The sequence below is a fragment of the Penicillium arizonense genome, assembly GCF_001773325.1.
Source record: "Penicillium arizonense strain CBS 141311 chromosome Unknown PENARI_contig004, whole genome shotgun sequence".
Classification (NCBI taxonomy): Eukaryota; Fungi; Ascomycota; class Eurotiomycetes; order Eurotiales; family Aspergillaceae; genus Penicillium; species Penicillium arizonense.
Window position 1 is genome coordinate 1,221,882 of NW_019173281.1, and position 16,550 is coordinate 1,238,431.

General features: G+C 46.5%; 7 protein-coding genes across 7 annotated transcripts; 4 read left to right on the forward strand and 3 right to left on the reverse strand.

Annotated features, from left to right (window-relative positions):
- Positions 1 to 47: 47 nt before the first annotated feature.
- PENARI_c004G02347 (uncharacterized protein) lies at positions 48 to 557 on the reverse strand (the record flags this gene model as incomplete). Its single annotated transcript, XM_022628978.1, has 2 exons — positions 48 to 378; positions 439 to 557. 2 exons carry the CDS (start codon positions 555 to 557, stop codon positions 48 to 50), a joined length of 450 nt encoding a protein of 149 aa, XP_022491133.1.
- A 2,224-nt stretch (positions 558 to 2,781) lies between these two features.
- On the forward strand, positions 2,782 to 3,380 carry PENARI_c004G02844 (RidA family protein; the record flags this gene model as incomplete). Its single annotated transcript, XM_022629002.1, has 4 exons — positions 2,782 to 2,875; positions 2,927 to 2,940; positions 3,004 to 3,177; positions 3,234 to 3,380. 4 exons carry the CDS (start codon positions 2,782 to 2,784, stop codon positions 3,378 to 3,380), a joined length of 429 nt encoding a protein of 142 aa, XP_022491190.1.
- A 229-nt stretch (positions 3,381 to 3,609) lies between these two features.
- Positions 3,610 to 5,132, forward strand: PENARI_c004G08355 (uncharacterized protein; the record flags this gene model as incomplete). Its single annotated transcript, XM_022629285.1, has 4 exons — positions 3,610 to 4,251; positions 4,321 to 4,704; positions 4,769 to 4,951; positions 5,013 to 5,132. The coding sequence occupies 4 exons, from the start codon at positions 3,610 to 3,612 to the stop codon at positions 5,130 to 5,132; spliced, it is 1,329 nt and encodes a 442-aa protein (XP_022490805.1).
- Positions 5,133 to 5,728: 596 nt separating this feature from the next.
- Positions 5,729 to 8,807, forward strand: PENARI_c004G11213 (2-oxoglutarate dehydrogenase family protein; the record flags this gene model as incomplete). The annotated part of the gene is made up of 3 exons (XM_022629437.1): positions 5,729 to 5,751; positions 5,805 to 8,227; positions 8,290 to 8,807. 3 exons carry the CDS (start codon positions 5,729 to 5,731, stop codon positions 8,805 to 8,807), a joined length of 2,964 nt encoding a protein of 987 aa, XP_022490645.1.
- A 1,203-nt stretch (positions 8,808 to 10,010) lies between these two features.
- Positions 10,011 to 11,699, forward strand: PENARI_c004G05839 (uncharacterized protein; the record flags this gene model as incomplete). The annotated part of the gene is made up of 7 exons (XM_022629162.1): positions 10,011 to 10,180; positions 10,242 to 10,382; positions 10,433 to 10,764; positions 10,825 to 10,968; positions 11,020 to 11,432; positions 11,489 to 11,516; positions 11,575 to 11,699. 7 exons carry the CDS (start codon positions 10,011 to 10,013, stop codon positions 11,697 to 11,699), a joined length of 1,353 nt encoding a protein of 450 aa, XP_022490676.1.
- Positions 11,700 to 12,043: 344 nt separating this feature from the next.
- Positions 12,044 to 14,554, reverse strand: PENARI_c004G10364 (Zn(II)2Cys6 transcription factor; the record flags this gene model as incomplete). The annotated part of the gene is made up of 9 exons (XM_022629391.1): positions 12,044 to 12,459; positions 12,512 to 12,604; positions 12,731 to 12,922; positions 12,975 to 13,248; positions 13,299 to 13,840; positions 13,894 to 14,043; positions 14,104 to 14,285; positions 14,332 to 14,454; positions 14,508 to 14,554. The coding sequence occupies 9 exons, from the start codon at positions 14,552 to 14,554 to the stop codon at positions 12,044 to 12,046; spliced, it is 2,019 nt and encodes a 672-aa protein (XP_022491173.1).
- A 298-nt stretch (positions 14,555 to 14,852) lies between these two features.
- Positions 14,853 to 16,095, reverse strand: PENARI_c004G09321 (putative proline oxidase Put1; the record flags this gene model as incomplete). Its single annotated transcript, XM_022629338.1, has 2 exons — positions 14,853 to 15,666; positions 15,719 to 16,095. 2 exons carry the CDS (start codon positions 16,093 to 16,095, stop codon positions 14,853 to 14,855), a joined length of 1,191 nt encoding a protein of 396 aa, XP_022490926.1.
- Between the last annotated feature and the right edge of the window lie 455 nt (positions 16,096 to 16,550).

Genomic DNA, 16,550 nt, shown 5'->3' on the forward strand with positions numbered 1-16,550 from the left:
CATTAATCCAAACTCACATTAAAGAACCCAAATCCAGTCTATAAAACCTATGCAACAACCCTCGTAGTAGCAGTTGGCTTTGGCACCTCAGGCTCCTGAAACGAAGCCATATGATACCGCCCATAATCCTCCTGCTTGTAATCAAAGAACGACTCCCCAGAACTGCGGCGCGAGCTGGTTGGCGCACCACGCTGTGCTTGTCCCTGACCAAAGCCATGCCCTTGCCCCTGTGCTTGGCCCTGTCCGCCGAATCGCTGCTGCGCGTAGCGACCGTAGAAGCCAGAGGAGCGGTTGCGGTCTTCTAGGTCTTCGCGATCATCTCTGCGCTGGCGTTTGTAGTAGAGGACGATGAGGACGGTTATTGCGGTGAGGAGGAGGCTGTGGTGGGATTAGTATGTGGTTGGTAGCTGGTGGAGGTGTGGTTGTTGATAAGCTTACACTCCTGTTATCGCGGCTGGGACGCCGACTGTCAGCGCTCGGCTGGTTGGCTTTGTGCAGCTGGAGACTGTGTCGTCGCCATTGCACTCTCGGCGGAGGAGGGAGAGGAGTGTAGTCATTTTGTTAAAAGAGTGTGGTGGTCGAGGACCAATGAGTAACGAGTGACGAGTGACGAGTGCAGGGTGAAGGGTGAAGGGTGAAGGGGAAGGAAAGAGTTCAAGGGAGTGTGGGGAAGGAGTTGGATAAACAACCCTTTGTTTCAGAGGGCCACAGGGTGAAATTAGGGCGCAAGTTGTAGAGGCGCATCGGTTCTTATGGCTGTTTTGTGCGCAGTGCGTGCATTGGCGTTGAAAAGGGGGTGGCTTGCTGTTTTTGGAAATATGGGGTTACATTCTTTGCCCCCTCTCGACTTTGATTAAATTTCTAAATCGTTTAGTGTAAGTAAAGATTAACTTCAGTCTATGATTTGAGTCTATGGATCTATGGATGTACTTTGCAGCGATCTTCGTTTTGTTCAGGCACGTCTCGGTGCCTATCAGTGCTGTGATTGGCCATGATCGCAATTAAACGGTTCAAGTGGAAATTATTATGGGAACATTGCTCCCTCTGGTTTCGATAAGAAGTTTAGAAATAAAAAGAGTAGCTCACTGAATTACTAGAAATACCCCAAACTTCGTTTTCTTCTAATTCTGACTAGCGTTCCTTTTTGGGCTCTACATACCAGTTGCCCCGATAATACCAGAGAATGAGAAAACACCTGCGGGCTATATGAGATACTAATATCTCAACCAATCTATACAATTAAAATTATCTGTTCGAATTGACTTTGAAATACCCACCAAGGCTTCAAAAAACAAGGCGTAGAGTGTATCTAAAAGTCTGTCAAATCAGGCGACAACAACATGATTCATGTCTCATCCTTCTTCTCGCAAACAGTCTATTTGTATAACCTAGTTTTTGCTGAGTGGATAGAACGCTAGCATACAATCTATGCAAACACGGCAGATTTAACTGTCCACACACTTCCTAGCATCCAATCTAGACAAAGTATCACTCTTCGAAACTTCCTCACTCCACCGCTTCCGCGGATGCTCAAAAGTCGACGAAATCCGACCATAAGACATACCCCAAGCTGGCCAATAGGCCGCAACTTCTCCAGATCAATATGACTAAAGTCGGCATCGGAAGTTCCATCCTTAACCCAGAACCGAGTAGCCTTGATCAATACCGTCGCAGCCAGACTCATGCCCGGCTTCTGATGATCCGTGAACTCCTTGATATCCATAACCTTGCCTTCAATATTGAACACCGATTCCGCGACACGGGCCGGTTTCACCGTGCTAGAGGGCGCCTCGTGTAGACCTGACACGTCCCATTCTGAGACGTCATATGGAGCGTCAATGGATGTGGCATTGACTGCTTCAATCATGTTTTCGGAGATGGTGTTTATTACACATTCGCCTGTTTCTTTTAGGTTGCGATATGTATCTTTGACACGGCCTGGTCGAGATGAGAAGCCCACGATGAACATGGGTGGGTCATGGTCGATGACTTGGAAGTAACTGAATGGAGAGAGGTTCTTTTCACCCTTTTGAGTTCACTGTACTCAAGAACCCGACTGGTCGTGGGACAATTCCAGAGACGAGTAGGCGGTAGTTGTTGATCATTGGTCGATCTGTGGCGTAGGGATCGATTACATGATGTTTTTGGGCTAGGCTGTTTGGGGCCCCGTCCCCATGCTTCCAGTTTGGATTAGGCGACTTGGTTACTTCAATTGCTGCAGAGTGGTTGAAGTCTGGACGGGCTGCTTGGATTTCATCGAAATTGCCTGTGTCTTGCACGATTTTGTAGTTTTTTTGTGCTGCAACAATTTCACTCTCTGATGCCACGGCTGCAGAGGAGGCCAACCGCAATTGGTTCAGTGAATGGGATCCAGGGCGAGAAGCAAAGATGGTTGTGGATTTCCACGGCTTGGGATGAAGTTAGTAGTTGGTCATATGGATTAAGTCACTGAGGTTGACACACTTGCTGGACAGGCGTCCAATTGTTTTGAAACTAGTCATTTTCGATAAAAAATAAGACTGTTCTCTAGAAGCTTTTATCCCAACGTTGCTATAACTTAGTTGATATAATTGAGATAACTTATGATTACAAAAAGTCCGAACAGAAAAAAATGTCGGGAGCGACATCCGATTTTCGGGCCCGTTGCCGAGATCTCAAGATAAGCCTTGGAGGGGACGAGGGGTAATCAATTGTATCCTCATCTTCAATTGCATCTTTTCAATCATGTTTAAACAAGGTACAAGTCTCGCTTTAAGACTAGCGAGGGCCTCGGTGTCCGCTATGTCACCAAATTTCCCCTTGAGAACTCGCGGGTTCTCATCTAACGGGCCTAAGACCTTGGTGACGAGCGTGCAAACAAACGAAGCATACGCACGTAAGTTTTGGCATTGGATCTACCAGTACATAAAACTAACAAATAATATAGCCTTTGCCCATTATGTATGCACCCCTGAGTGGACAGAAGGAACAGACCCGGTAACTGGCAACTAATGACTCCGATAGTCCCAAGCAATTAAAGCCGCCGGCCAAGTCTGGCTGTCCGGCCAGATACCAGCTGATGCCGAAGGCAACTTGATTAAAGGAACTATGGCAGAACAGACACAAGCTATCATACAGAATACCGAAGCTATCCTGAAAGCATCTGGGACCGGGTTAGAACGAGTTGTCAAAGTAGTGGTGAGACAAGACCTTAGCGAAACCTGTTATCCGCTCAGGCGTTAACATTTAAACAGGTATACGTCAAAGATGCCGATGTCATGCCCGAGTTTGCATCCGTGTATGATGCCGCATTCCCGCATCGGCCTGCTCGTTCTATGGTGGAGGTGTCGAAGTTGCCTGCGGGGGTGGATATCCAAGTGGACTTCATTGCTGTTGTATAATGACACCATCGAACATAAGTTATTTCTAATAATGAGGATCGATTGTCAATCTGTTTCAGCTGTATAGAGTACGAGTTGCATGTTCGGGAACTTGACGAGAAGCCGAATAGCCGCAACCTGGAATAAGGTCCCGACTTTTTTTTATCGCCGGATCAAACAGAAGACATTTATAGTGCTCCAATATACTCCAATATAATATGAGTTTTCGTGTGTATCCAAATATTTCAAAATGGCACTACGTTGGTCTTCACGCGCCGGCCTGCGGTATATAAGCAGACAGAGATGTGTTCAAAGGAGTCGGGTCCATGTTCCATCTACTCGCTCGTTCGTATTCAACGGTCTTAAAGCTTGCTACCCAAGTAGCGTTGAATTATTACCCCGTCTCTTCAGCGCTTCCTCGCGCCAATATGACTCCAGAATCGTTGTGCGCGTCCCCCCGATGGCAGAGTCAATCACAGAAGGAACCCTAAACCAGTTCAACAAGCTGGTTGGCGACTTCGTCGAGCTGGATGAAGAGCTCGCCACAATTGAGACGGATAAGATTGATGTTTCGGTGAACGCACCACAATCAGGAGTTATTAAGCAATTCCTTGTGGGCGAAGGAGATGTCGTCACTGTCGACCAAGAAATTGCGGAGATTGAAGCTGGCGAACAAGTTACAACCAAATCCGAGAAGAGCAAAGAGCCAGCTTTGAGGGTCCAGGATAGGCCTAAATCAGAGCAACAGCCTACAAGCACAGGGCCAGCGCCTGCTCATGAAGGCGAAAAGCCATCCAAGCACGAAGAGAGCCCAAAACAAGCACCAGCGACTACTCCAATTACGCCACCAGCTGCTGGACAGCCCCAAGCCTGGGGATTCAGACCGAGTCGCGTAGAGGAGAATGCAAGTTTCTGGGGGTAACCTTCCCAGAATTAACAACTGACATCAATTTCTTTTTAGGTCAAAATGACCCGAATCCGACAACGCACTGCCCAACGCCTCAAAGAATCCCAGAACACAGCCGCCTTCCTAACGGCATTCAACGAGGTTGACATGTCACGATTAATAAGTTTCAGAAAGAAGAATAAGGATGCAGCGTTGGAAAAACACGGTGTAAAATTGGGTTACATGGGCCCAATGGCACGCGCCTCCGCACTAGCACTCAAAGAAATCCCAGCTATCAACGCATCAATTGAAGGCGAGGATACGATTGTGTACCGTGGCTATGTGGATCTCAGTGTTGCAGCGGCTATCCCGAAGGGCCTCGTTACACCTGTTCTGCGGAACATTGAGTCTATGAGTATTTTGGAGATTGAGAAGGGGATTGCAGAGCTGGTTAAGAAGGTATCTATTATACACATTCTCTATTCTGTCGATTAACGTGATACTACCATTTGGCTTTATATAGGCTCGAGATGGAAAGCTTACTATGGGCGATATGACCGGTGGTAGCTTCACGATCAGTAACAGTGGGCTTTGGGGATCACTGTTTGGAACTCCTATTATCAATGCCCCTCAGACGGCTGTGTTGGGAACCTACGGTATTCAGGATCGACCTGTGGCTATCAATGGACAGGTTGAAGTCCGACCGGTGAGTATTATTCAAAGTCTTTTCATTAGTTGTTTTCGTCTAATAATATTGCCTACATCAGATGATGTACATTGCTCTGACTTACGATCACCGCCTTGTTGATGGGAGGGAAGCGGTCACATTCTTGACTCTGATCAAGAAGTACTTGGAGGACCCGGAGACTATGCTACTTTCGTTGTAGATGGACAGTAGTTTATTTGGATAATAATTTCACCACTGAGATTCACCCGTTCTTTCATTGTGTGGTCTATGGTCTCGTTAGTTCAATTATGATAAACAGGCTTTTTTTTACGTTCTTGTAATCATACAACGTTATTTAACTAGACGATAAACACTGTAGGAAGATAAATCACTACAAGTTAGTGGTAGATTAATGTAAGTTACTACGCATTCTTAACATGTCGGAACCACCCTCCGACTTTGTTCGGCTACTTTGGCGGTTATATGGCGAAACTGAATTACACCGAACAATAACTCCATGAAATATGAGTGGGCTTGCGTTGCGGAGAACCGGGTCCGCCGTTCTGTTTCAGACTCGTCGAATCAATAAAAGTTGAAGCACACAGCATTTTGTACTCTGCTAGAAATCGCCACTACGATTTTACACTTGTCCCAGTTTCAGAAGTTGTTCCAATGTATAGGAGCACATGATTCAAAATCGATTTTCTATCATGATTTCATTGAGAGCTTCTCTCCAACGGAGTGCCAACTGCCTATGTGCAGGTCACTCAAGGCAGGTATTCCATGGCTACATTCTGAAGCCACACCAGCAACATTATGCTCGAGTTCGCCGACAATGTGTAAGTACCTTGTGTCTCATTTTCTACCATAGCCCAAAAATGAAGCTAACTAGGAAGCCTCAGCTACATACAGACAGCTTCCTCCAGGGAAATTCCACGGAATATCTGGACGACATGTATGTAGCATGGTGTGAAGATCCTTCTTCAGTCGATGCTTCATGGAAAACATACTTCGATGCAATTGAAAACGGGAAACAGCCACCAGATCATATCTTCTACCCATCAGAAGAAGCGATTTTCGGACGGGGCTCGGGGCGATCATCGATGCTTCCAGGCTTGAATATCGCGGCCCAGGCACCATTCACGCCATCGCCATCGAATGATGTCCAAGCAAAACTACAACGATTGATTCGTGCCTTTCAGGACTATGGGCATTTTCATGCAAAGACAAATCCTTTGGATCTCCCAGGAAAGCGACCTATGCCACCACCAGAGCTTCAGCTAAACTTCTATGGCTTCACTGAGTCAGATCTAGATCGGGGGTTTGCACTTGGTCCTGAGCTCCTTCCTCACTTTGTCGCAAAGGAAGGGCAGTGTATGACTCTTCGCGAAGTTATTAAAGCATGCGAAACTGTTTACTGCGGCTCGATCGGAGCTGAGTATTCGTACCTCCCTTCCCGAGAAGCACGTGAATGGGTTCGTCTGGCCATTGAATGTCCTGAGCCATATCGATTCTCGACCGAAGAGAAAAAGAGAGTTCTCGACCGGTTAATCTGGTCGACGTATTTTGAGAAATTCCTTGCAGCCAAGTTCCCGACAGCGAAACGGTTCGGGCTTGAGGGCGTCGAGAGTCAACTCCCCGCTGTTAAAGCAATTATAGACGCCAGCGCCGATCATGGAGTAAAGAATATCATCTTCCCGTGTTGTCACCGTGGAAAACTCAATATCTTGAGCAATCTCACCCGCAAGCCCAATGAACTGATGTATAGCGAATTTTTGGGCGAATCGACAGCCCCAAATGGCATCTCAGGAGATGTCAAGTACCACCTGGGAATGAATTACGAGCGGGAGACACCTTCCGGAAAAAAAGTCAATATCTCCATCCTGCCAAATCCATCTCATTTGGAAGCTCAGAATCCCCTTGCCCAAGGAATGGCGCGAGCTGTACAGCAACAGAATGGCGAGGATCGGAAATCGACCATGGTCTTCAACAGCCACACCGATGCCTCATTCTCTGGACAAGGTGTAATTTATGAGACGCTAGGGCTCTCTGGCTTGAAGTCGTATGAGACTGGTGGAACCATTCATCTGATCATCAACAATCAAGTCGGTTTCACTACAGAGCCCGAGTCTGCGCGTACGTCGTTTTATGTATCTGACATTGCCAAAAGCATCAACGCGCCTGTTTTTCATGTCAACGCAGATGATGTCGAAGCTGTCGTGTTTGTTTCAAAGTTGGCAGCTGAGTATCGTGCCAAGTTTGGTAAGGACTGTTTCATCGATATGATCTGCTACCGGAAGAATGGTCATAACGAGATGGATCAGCCTTCCTTCACACAGCCGTTGATGTATGAGAAAATCCTGAACAAGACTACCCACTTGGAGCTCTATACGAAAAAGCTCCTCAAGGAAGGAATTGTTACTCGGGAAGAGATTGAAAAGATGAAAGGTGATGTGTGGAGCAAGATGAGCGAGAGCCTTGCGAACAGTAAGGATGCCCAGCGTCTTGATCGAGAGTATATCACTGCCCCATGGGAAGATATGAAGCGTCCAGAAGAGACCTCTCGAGAAGTCTACCCTCCCAAGCCGACAGCAATCACTGCCGATGTTGTTAGCACCCTCGCAAACAAGATGGGTGTCCCCGGGGAACCATTCACGGTGCACAAAAGTCTTAGTAGAATCCTTCAAAGGCGACAGGAAACTTTGACACAAGGCAAGGAAATTGACTGGGCTACGGCAGAAGCTCTTGCAATGGGCAGTCTGTGTCTAGAAGGCCACCATGTTCGTGTTTCTGGCCAAGATGTTGAGCGTGGCACCTTTTCTCAGCGCCATGCAGTGCTGCACGACCAAAAAACAGGGTCAAAACTCACTCCTCTCGACTTACTCAGCCCCGACCAAGCCCGATTTACGATTGGGAACTCATCGCTGAGTGAATATGGTGTCATGGGATTCGATTACGGCTATTCCACTATGCATCCAAATGCGTTGGTAATGTGGGAAGCCCAGTTTGGTGATTTCGCAAACAACGCTCAGTGCGTGATTGATCAGTATATTTCATCTGCTGAGAACAAATGGCTGCTCAGATCTGGCTTGGTATTATCACTGCCTCATGGGTTTGATGGACAAGGCTCTGAGCACTCCTCGGCTCGCATGGAGCGATTCCTGCAGTTGTGCAATGAAGACGCCCGTTTCTTCCCCTTACCGGAAAAGCTGGAGAGACAGCATCAGGATGCCAACATGCAAATTGTGTATATGACCACTCCTGCCAACCTGTTCCATGTTCTTCGAAGACAAATTCATCGCGAGTTCAGAAAACGTAAGTATTATCTGAAATCCCCCAAGATCAAAAGAAATATTGCTCACCAGAATTTTTTACAGCCCTTGTGATCTTCTTCTCGAAATCACTCCTTCGCCACCCCATGGCAAGATCAAACATCGAAGACTTCATCGGAGACTCCAGCTTCAAGCCAATGATTGCCGACCCAGCCCACGGAAAAGCGATCGCCAAGCCCGCTGATATCAAACGAGTAATCTACTGCTCTGGTCAGGTCTACGTGACTCTGGAGGGGTACCGCGAAACCCACAAGATCACAGACACCGCCATTACACGCATTGAGCAGCTTCATCCTTTCCCTTGGCAGCAAGTAAAGGATAATCTGGCCGAATATACCAACGCTTCGGATATAGTCTGGTGCCAAGAGGAGTCTCTCAATGATGGTCCCTGGGCGTTTGCTAGGACTCGACTAGAGACTATCTTCGATACAACCGAGAAACACCGGGGTCGTCGGTTGCGCTTTGTGGGGCGGGAGGCTACAGCTAGTGTAGCTACCGGATTCATGAAGCAGCACATCGCGCAGGAAGCTGCTTTGTTGAAAGACGCTTTTCAATTGAATTGAATAAAGTTGGAGAGACTCGGTCGCAGGAAATTTCGGAAATCAAGTATGCTGTACATTGGATGCCTTTTCGGGCTCACGAATAACAAGTAGGGAACTTGCGTGGGAAATTTGCATAATATAGTTTCAGGAACACGTTTTTCGGATTAAAATTGGAAAGACAAGTTAATATATGTGAGTGTTTAAATGCACATAAAATTGAAGCAAAAGCTACCATCTATCTCAATTGCAGAAATTAAGTAAAGGAGCACAGGAAAACAGTCCAGTCATGAACAGAAAATAGTGCCGTCTGCCTGTTTCGCGTTACCAGGAAGATCCCGACCACCGGAAAGAGGAAAGCCAGCAATCCATATGCTAATCATAGCTATTTCAGGCAAATGAGTTGAGAAGAAAGGGGAAGAAGAGAGGAACGTACACTGCTAAAGGCACTCGCCAATGGAGAGATTTAATGAGGTCTATCTTCCCCATCCTTTGGCAATGATAATTCCATGCGACGTAATGAAGGGAATGATATAAATGGAACCCGAGAACACGCACCGATAACACCTATCAGACCTTTTAATTCAACGTTGTTTATTCCGGGCGCTTGTCCGAAGCCACCTTAGACCACAGCTGGGAAGCTCTACCGTGCCATCATCTAACTCCCTATATCCGATTGACTGGTAAAATGATAACGTTGTATAAATAAGATCTTAATTCCAGGTTGTTCGCTTGGTAAGTCGTTGCTTCGTACACTATATATGTAGCCTGTTGTGATGGTATCAATTATATCTCGATAGTGGACTCAACAAGAAAACTACCAATTGAAATATCATGGTTGATCAACATGATACTACTTTCATTGTCACTCTACCATGCTACATGCTGTCAAGTGCCGGAGCTACCATCCGACACTTGTATCTATGAAAGAGGGGACATACGCCGACGGAATCAACCTGGGGTATCTTGCGGAGAAAGTGGACTATCTTGCTCTTATTAAGTATCATAAATGGACTGTATCTTGTGATAAATGGCTATGAATGACATATCCTGTAGAGGCTTTGGTCGCTACATTTACCGTGGCATTTCGCTGCATTCCTAAGTGATATCGCGTCTTTAACCCCTTGATTGATATCATTCGGACTTTTTCTCGAACCTTTCTCGAAATATTATATGCTAGGTTACCTTTAATCCCACAATTGAATTCAATATCAGCGTGGAAATACAATGGACACATCGCGTCAACCTGAGTGGGATTCGGTCGATGCAGAGGCTGGGGCAGCCGATCCGAATCTCCACGACGATATGAAAAAGGAAGACAAATACCGAGACATTACTAATGATCCTTTCGGAAATGAAGAGATGGCAGAGGTGAAATATCGAACAATGAAGTGGTGGTAAGTGCCCTAGCAGTCTGGAATATTGAAGGCCTGTATCTCACTAAGACCATATTAACAGGCACTGTGGAATGCGTGAGATTACCCAAGCTATCGAAATTTATAACTTCAGTCTGATATGCTTCACAGTGATGATTGCCGAGAACATCTCTCTGGGGATATTGTCTCTGCCCTCTGCAGTGGCCACACTAGGGATGGCACCGTAGGTATGCCCCATTGAGCGGAAGACCCACTCTAACTTTGAATGTATAGAGCGGCCATTGTCCTTCTTTTTATGTCTGGCCTATCATGGTATACAGGTTATGTGATAGGTCAATTCAAGATACGGCACCCGCACGTTCATAGCATGGGCGATGCAGGCGAAATCCTGATGGGTCGAATTGGGCGTGAAGTCCTCGGTATTGGCCAGTTGCTTCTACTAATATTTCTTATGTCGAGCCATCTCTTGACCTTTACTATTCTCATGAATACTCTTACAAACCATGGGACTTGTACGACTGTCTTTGGCGTCGTCGGACTAATTGTCTGCTTCCTTGGCGCTCTTCCACGAACTATGGTGAAGGTCTATTGGATGTCAGTTGCCTGTAAGTCTTACTTCCTTGTTTATCATATGCTAAAGACTACTCTAATTCAATCACTCATAGCTTTTGTAAGTATATTCATTGCAACTCTGGTTACCATGATCTCTATTGGTGTGGAGGCCAACGGACCTATCCAAACCGAGACCGTTCGAGAGGTCAGCTTTTACAAAGGGTTTCTGGCAGTGACAAATATTATCTTCGCCTTTGGTATGTCGCCTATACTCAAGTATACTCCTTTATTACTAACATATGTTACAGTCGCGCATGTCACATTTTTCGGCTTTGTCTCAGAGACAGAAAATCCAAAAACCTTCCCAAAGTCACTCGCGATGCTCCAGGTTGTCGATACCGTCATGTATCTCGTTAGCGCGCTGGTCATCTACCGGTTTGCAGGCCCCGACGTCAAATCCCCGGCTCTATCATCTGCGGGCCCACTGATGAAGAAAATCTGTTATGGCCTCGCTATTCCCACCGTTATTATTGCTGGTGTTATCTCTGGGCATGTTGCTTCCAAGTATATCTATGTTCGAGTCTTTCGGGGTTCGGATCATATGCATCAACGTAGCTTCCTATCTATCGGGTCATGGATTGGGATTGGACTGGCAGTTTGGGTTGTTGCTTGGGTCATTGCCGAGTCTATTCCGGTTTTCAATGATCTCTTAAGTCTCATTGTATGATTCGTCCCTTGATTTGCTTCCTGGTGCCCTAGCTGACATGTATTCTACAGAGTTCTCTCTTCGGAAGTGTTTTCAGCTGTAAGTTTTCTCTTCTATATCAGAGGCTTCATAATCAGCTACTGACAGGGTTGATAAGACGGGCTTCCTGCCACCTTTTGGCTTCACATGAACCGAGGGAAATACTTCTCGACTCCTTCAAAGGGCATATTGACTGTGTGCAATATCGTTATCATTGGTATTGCATTTGCGATGGTAGGTTGATAATTTGATCGGATTTTGTGGAACCATTTAACTGATTTTTGTCGTACACAGTGTGGGATGGGGTTGTATGTATCTGGAAGGTCAATCAACGAAGGCTCGGGTAGCGGTTCATGGTCATGTGCCAACAATGCATGATATGGAACTTGGATGGGTAACAGACATTTTGAACATCATGGAAAGCTTGTCTTGGAAATTTGATTTGAAATGATTTATATGCTCGTATGTGATGGGCTATTTGGAATTTTTGAAATTGTTTGTTTTTGACATGTAAATCGTAATTTTGGCAAAAAAGAAAGCTCGCTCCATCGATAAATAATTTAACAACAGTTTCAGAGTAGATGGCATTAGACCCCAACCGATTGCATAATACCGTCCACATCCAACTGGTCCGCAAGATCAAGCAACTCTCGTGGTGGAAGGCTGACCGAGGAATTGAGCGCAAGCATATCCCACTCGAACTCATCTTGGTCGAACGTATAAGTCTCTTCATTATTGTCACTGCCGTCACCCAGACTAGCTGCAGGCAAGGAGTGGTTAGTCAACCGTGGTGTCAAAGGTGCCAATATTTGCTCCAGCTGTCTCAATTCTAGTCGTCGGAGTGGCGCAGCTAGATTGCCCTTCGCAATGAGTTTATCTAGTACGCATTCCAAATTGTCGCACCACGAGTCGTTAGATATAAGCGATGGAGCAATCGCGCGGATCAAATATAAAACAAACGCAGAAGATGAGGCATCTTCAATTTGGAATGGTAAGAATGCATCTACGACCGTTAGCAAATCTCTCTTTGTGGATGTGTACTGGGTGCAGCATACCCATCAAGTCGTCATCTGCCAGTGTACGGAGCGTTTGTAGAAGCGTTTGAGCGGATTCGGCGCAGCATTGTAAAAGAGACGCAACAGGCGGTGCTAAAGAAATAATTTGGGATGTTTGTCTTTCTGTTCGCTCTATGTGCATGTGCAATGCGCACATCACCAAGGGTCGAGTTGTAAGGACCACACACTACTAGTATGAGCTTTGATCCGCTCAAGTACTGTTGGAAGAACTCACATGATGATGCGCTAGCATTAGTCGTATTGCCATCTTTGAAGCACGGCTTATTAATCCGTGGAATTGGGTATTTAAGAATGCCGTGAGATCATGCGACAGTTCTGCCATGCTGTGAAGAATGGACTGTGTACTCCGAACGAGAGTATCATCATATTCGTTGCCTACTCCGTAGACAGCTAAATTCCAAGTCAGTATTAGACTCCTTTGGTATGGATTCACAAAACTTACTTGTCAAGATTCGAGCCATAAGACGCGAAAGTCGAACATGTAACGTCAAGTTGATATGTTCCACTGAATCATCCATCTCTGCTGGTAATTTCACTGTAATGTCTTCATCACGAATAGAGCTCGGGGCACCAATTAGGGCAGAGAATTCTCGATCTAACATATAAACCACCCAGAAGATTGTTCTGCACCTTTGAGAGAGTTCTGGCCCACATATTTCCTCTGGTACATGCCTGTGTATACCCTCGATAATGCAACCACGCAAGGCTTGTCCAATCTAATTCCATGATCAGATAAATAATTGAGCTGAGTGGTTTGGTTACTCACGTGTTGAAAAGCTGCTCTTCTCATATCTATTGATTGAAGATATACTGCACCCAGACTAAGTGCCTGGATGCAGGCCAGTGGATCTTCGTCTATGCCTGACAGATCTGGTAAGAGAGCCATAGCCCGTGAAGCATATTGATGACCAGGTGGCGTTCCGGAAGAGTTTTTCTGCGTCAGGAATGCCTTTCCAAAGGCCAGCACAAGTAGGTATTGACAATACCAAGGCCTAGCAGAGGCAGCCTTGGCTGCTGGGTCTTTATAAAATTCATGTAGCTCTCGTAGATAAGCTGGTTCGTCAATCATAAAAGACAGAAATCCGAAATAGAATTTGACTGTGTTAAACAAAAAGAGGGCGTAGTCCAACGGAGGCAGGTTGGTGACATCGGGTACTTCGTCTGGGGGGAATGGCCGCCAATGCAACCTGAACGCAGTTCCATCAATATGGAAAGGATCAGACTGGAAGTTTGACTCGGGAACCTTTCGTCCTATGAGAGCGAGGACTCGACGACAAAAGGACCATGACGATGTCGGCCCCATATACCCTTCAAATCCGCATTAGCAAGGAATCAGACGACACAATAGAATGCACACTCACAGAAACGGCCATCTGGTGTCTGTGCAAAGGATGGATCTCTGTCGACTAGCGGGTTACGTGAAAATCGGGATCCTTGAATATCATGCTCAGCTTCAGGGTCTTCATGTTCCCTGTGAGGGGTCTCTGGAGTGTGTAGAGCGGCACCCAATGCTAAAGTAAATGACGATTAGTACTAAAGGTTATTCGATCAAGCTTGTTCTCTTGGCATACCATTTGGGTTAGTTCTCCATCGAGTATCTTCTCGGTTTTCTAGCAATGCCCGGGGAGTGGAGGGAACATCGACATTGTCATCACCAGTAAATAGGGCATCACCCAAGGCATTAACTTCTAGGTTTGCATGCCGTACGGATGTTCCGCTTCTGGAGATCTGCTCTTCGAGCTCTCGCAAGTATCTGCAATGCGTCAGCATAGAAAGGCCGGCAAATTTCTACTACGTACCGTTCCGACACCGAGACCCGCACCTCCTCCACTGGAAAGTGGCAGTGCTTCTTCTTACGGGCACACCTAGTACAAGGACTCGAGCCTGAGCACTTGACTTTCATCGACCGACATCGCTCGCAGCTTGGAGAAGTTTAGTAGTTTGTTCTGGGTCAATTAGGGAACATATTACTCACGCTCTCTGGCACTTCTTCGCCTTGGCTTGGCTCGGTGTCCCAGGCATGTCGGATTATATCACCGAATGTACAGAGGATGAATACAGTATATTCCGGGTCTCTCTCTCCGATATGAAATGCGTGATGTAGTGCGGGGTCAAAAGTACAAAGTGATGCGAGTTAGGCTTATCAGTCGGGAAGTCCTTCCGACTTTTCTTATCGAAGATATCAGTCACATGATTAGTGCGACCCTAACTGATTTTTCTTCGATCAACTTGGCTTCGTGCATATTACAGGAGCTCAGGGCATAATATGGCTGACTGTATCCGTTGGGGTACATCTAGGTACTTCCACTATATCCGGAGTTTATCCGATAATCCTTCGCCACAGCTCACGCCGCAAAGCAGTCACCATATGTTGTGTTCGCTCTACTGCACCACGATTCTCAATTGCTCGACGATGCAAATATCCCATACACTCGGCGACAGAGCCCCATGTCATACATTTGAAAGCCTTGGGGACAGTCAAGTTTGCCGCAGATGACTGTTCAAGGGCGCGTTCGTAGTTCTGCACCAACTGACAGCTGAGCTCATCGGCCATTCCTTGAATCTGCCCACATTCCAACGTTATTGTCGGCTTGTTAGCGAGTAGGCGTTCCTGGTATGTAGAAATAGCCTTCGCTGCACTGGCAGCATTGTGGGTGGCAAGGAAGAGAGCAGCCTTTGGGAATGGAAGGGTATCGTTATCGGCAGGCATTCTTCGGCACAGCAGTGTGTCTGCAATGAGATCGTATGACTGGTCCGTATCTTTCTGGGTGTCATGAATGAGAGAACGTGTTTCATGCTCAATATACGCTCCTCGAACTAGCTTGATACCCAGCGTCCAACCCTCTTCGGCAGCCAGGGTAAGATGGCGGTCGAGGTTTGCATTTGACCCTTTAAGATAGGCCTGGATAGTATTGTAAACGATAGGGTTTTCTGCTTTATTGTGTTCCCGCATTGTCTCAAGAGCCCAGTTGTCAAGACCTTTCTGTAATACTTGCTGCTCGGCATCTAGCCAAAGACGAGAGCCCTGTTTCTCAGTCGCAATGCAGATCTCGTCCACAGCTTTGGCCATAGCCTCCGGCATTGGTTGACGTGCCGCCATCGCATCAACGGCGATAGGACCGGCACCAGTTAATCTAATAGAAATGAATTAGTCGCTGCGCTTTACATAATATTGAAGAGTCATACTTTACAGCAAGGAAGTCACCTGGCCCAACCATGCGCAGTGTTTCCAATGTACCATTTTTCCATTCCTCCACCATCTCATAGCACCGGTCGCTGTATTTTGCCGAGCCAGACTCATCCACAACAAGTTTTTCATTGTGATCCAGCACAATCTCTTTGGAATATCCCAAGATGACACCTTGATATCCAATTTTCTTGACATCCGCCACTGTCTTTGAGACTTCTTTGCTATTTGTACCAGCACAGAAATGATTGTATACTGTCCATCGAAGAAGCTTGTTCAAAGGGAAGTTTTTGTCTGGGTTCAACAATGTCGCTTTCGATGTTGAGAGGACGCTAATCAGGGCTAGTGCGGGTCGGAGGAACAATTTCGATGTCATCAAGGAAGTAAGGAGCAGAGATCGCAGCAGAAACCTCGTTGGAAGTCTAGCCATAGATGAAACCTCCAGCGGTGACTTAATCGTTGAACCGATAGCTGCATCGTGGAAGCTAGACTTGGTTGAACGGAATCGTCGACAGGCTATAACCGGTGTCTTGTGTCCCTGTGGGAGCCGAGGCCATACTATACCGGTAGTTCGCGATAGCATATTGACTTGATAAATGAGGAGAATGAGAAATAGAAGAAGGTTGCCACAGCTGTCCTCAATCCGAGGGAAATGACAAACAGCACCACGTCTGTAGAATTCGAGTTGGGTTTGCCTGGTGTTATTTATCATAATATTTTCCTTGCCCTTTCGGCTTTTTATCAGTTCATGCTCATTCAAATATCCGTTCCCGATAGTCAGCCGACCTACTGTCGGGGCTGTCCTCCGACATGAGGGGTTCCCGAACCAGG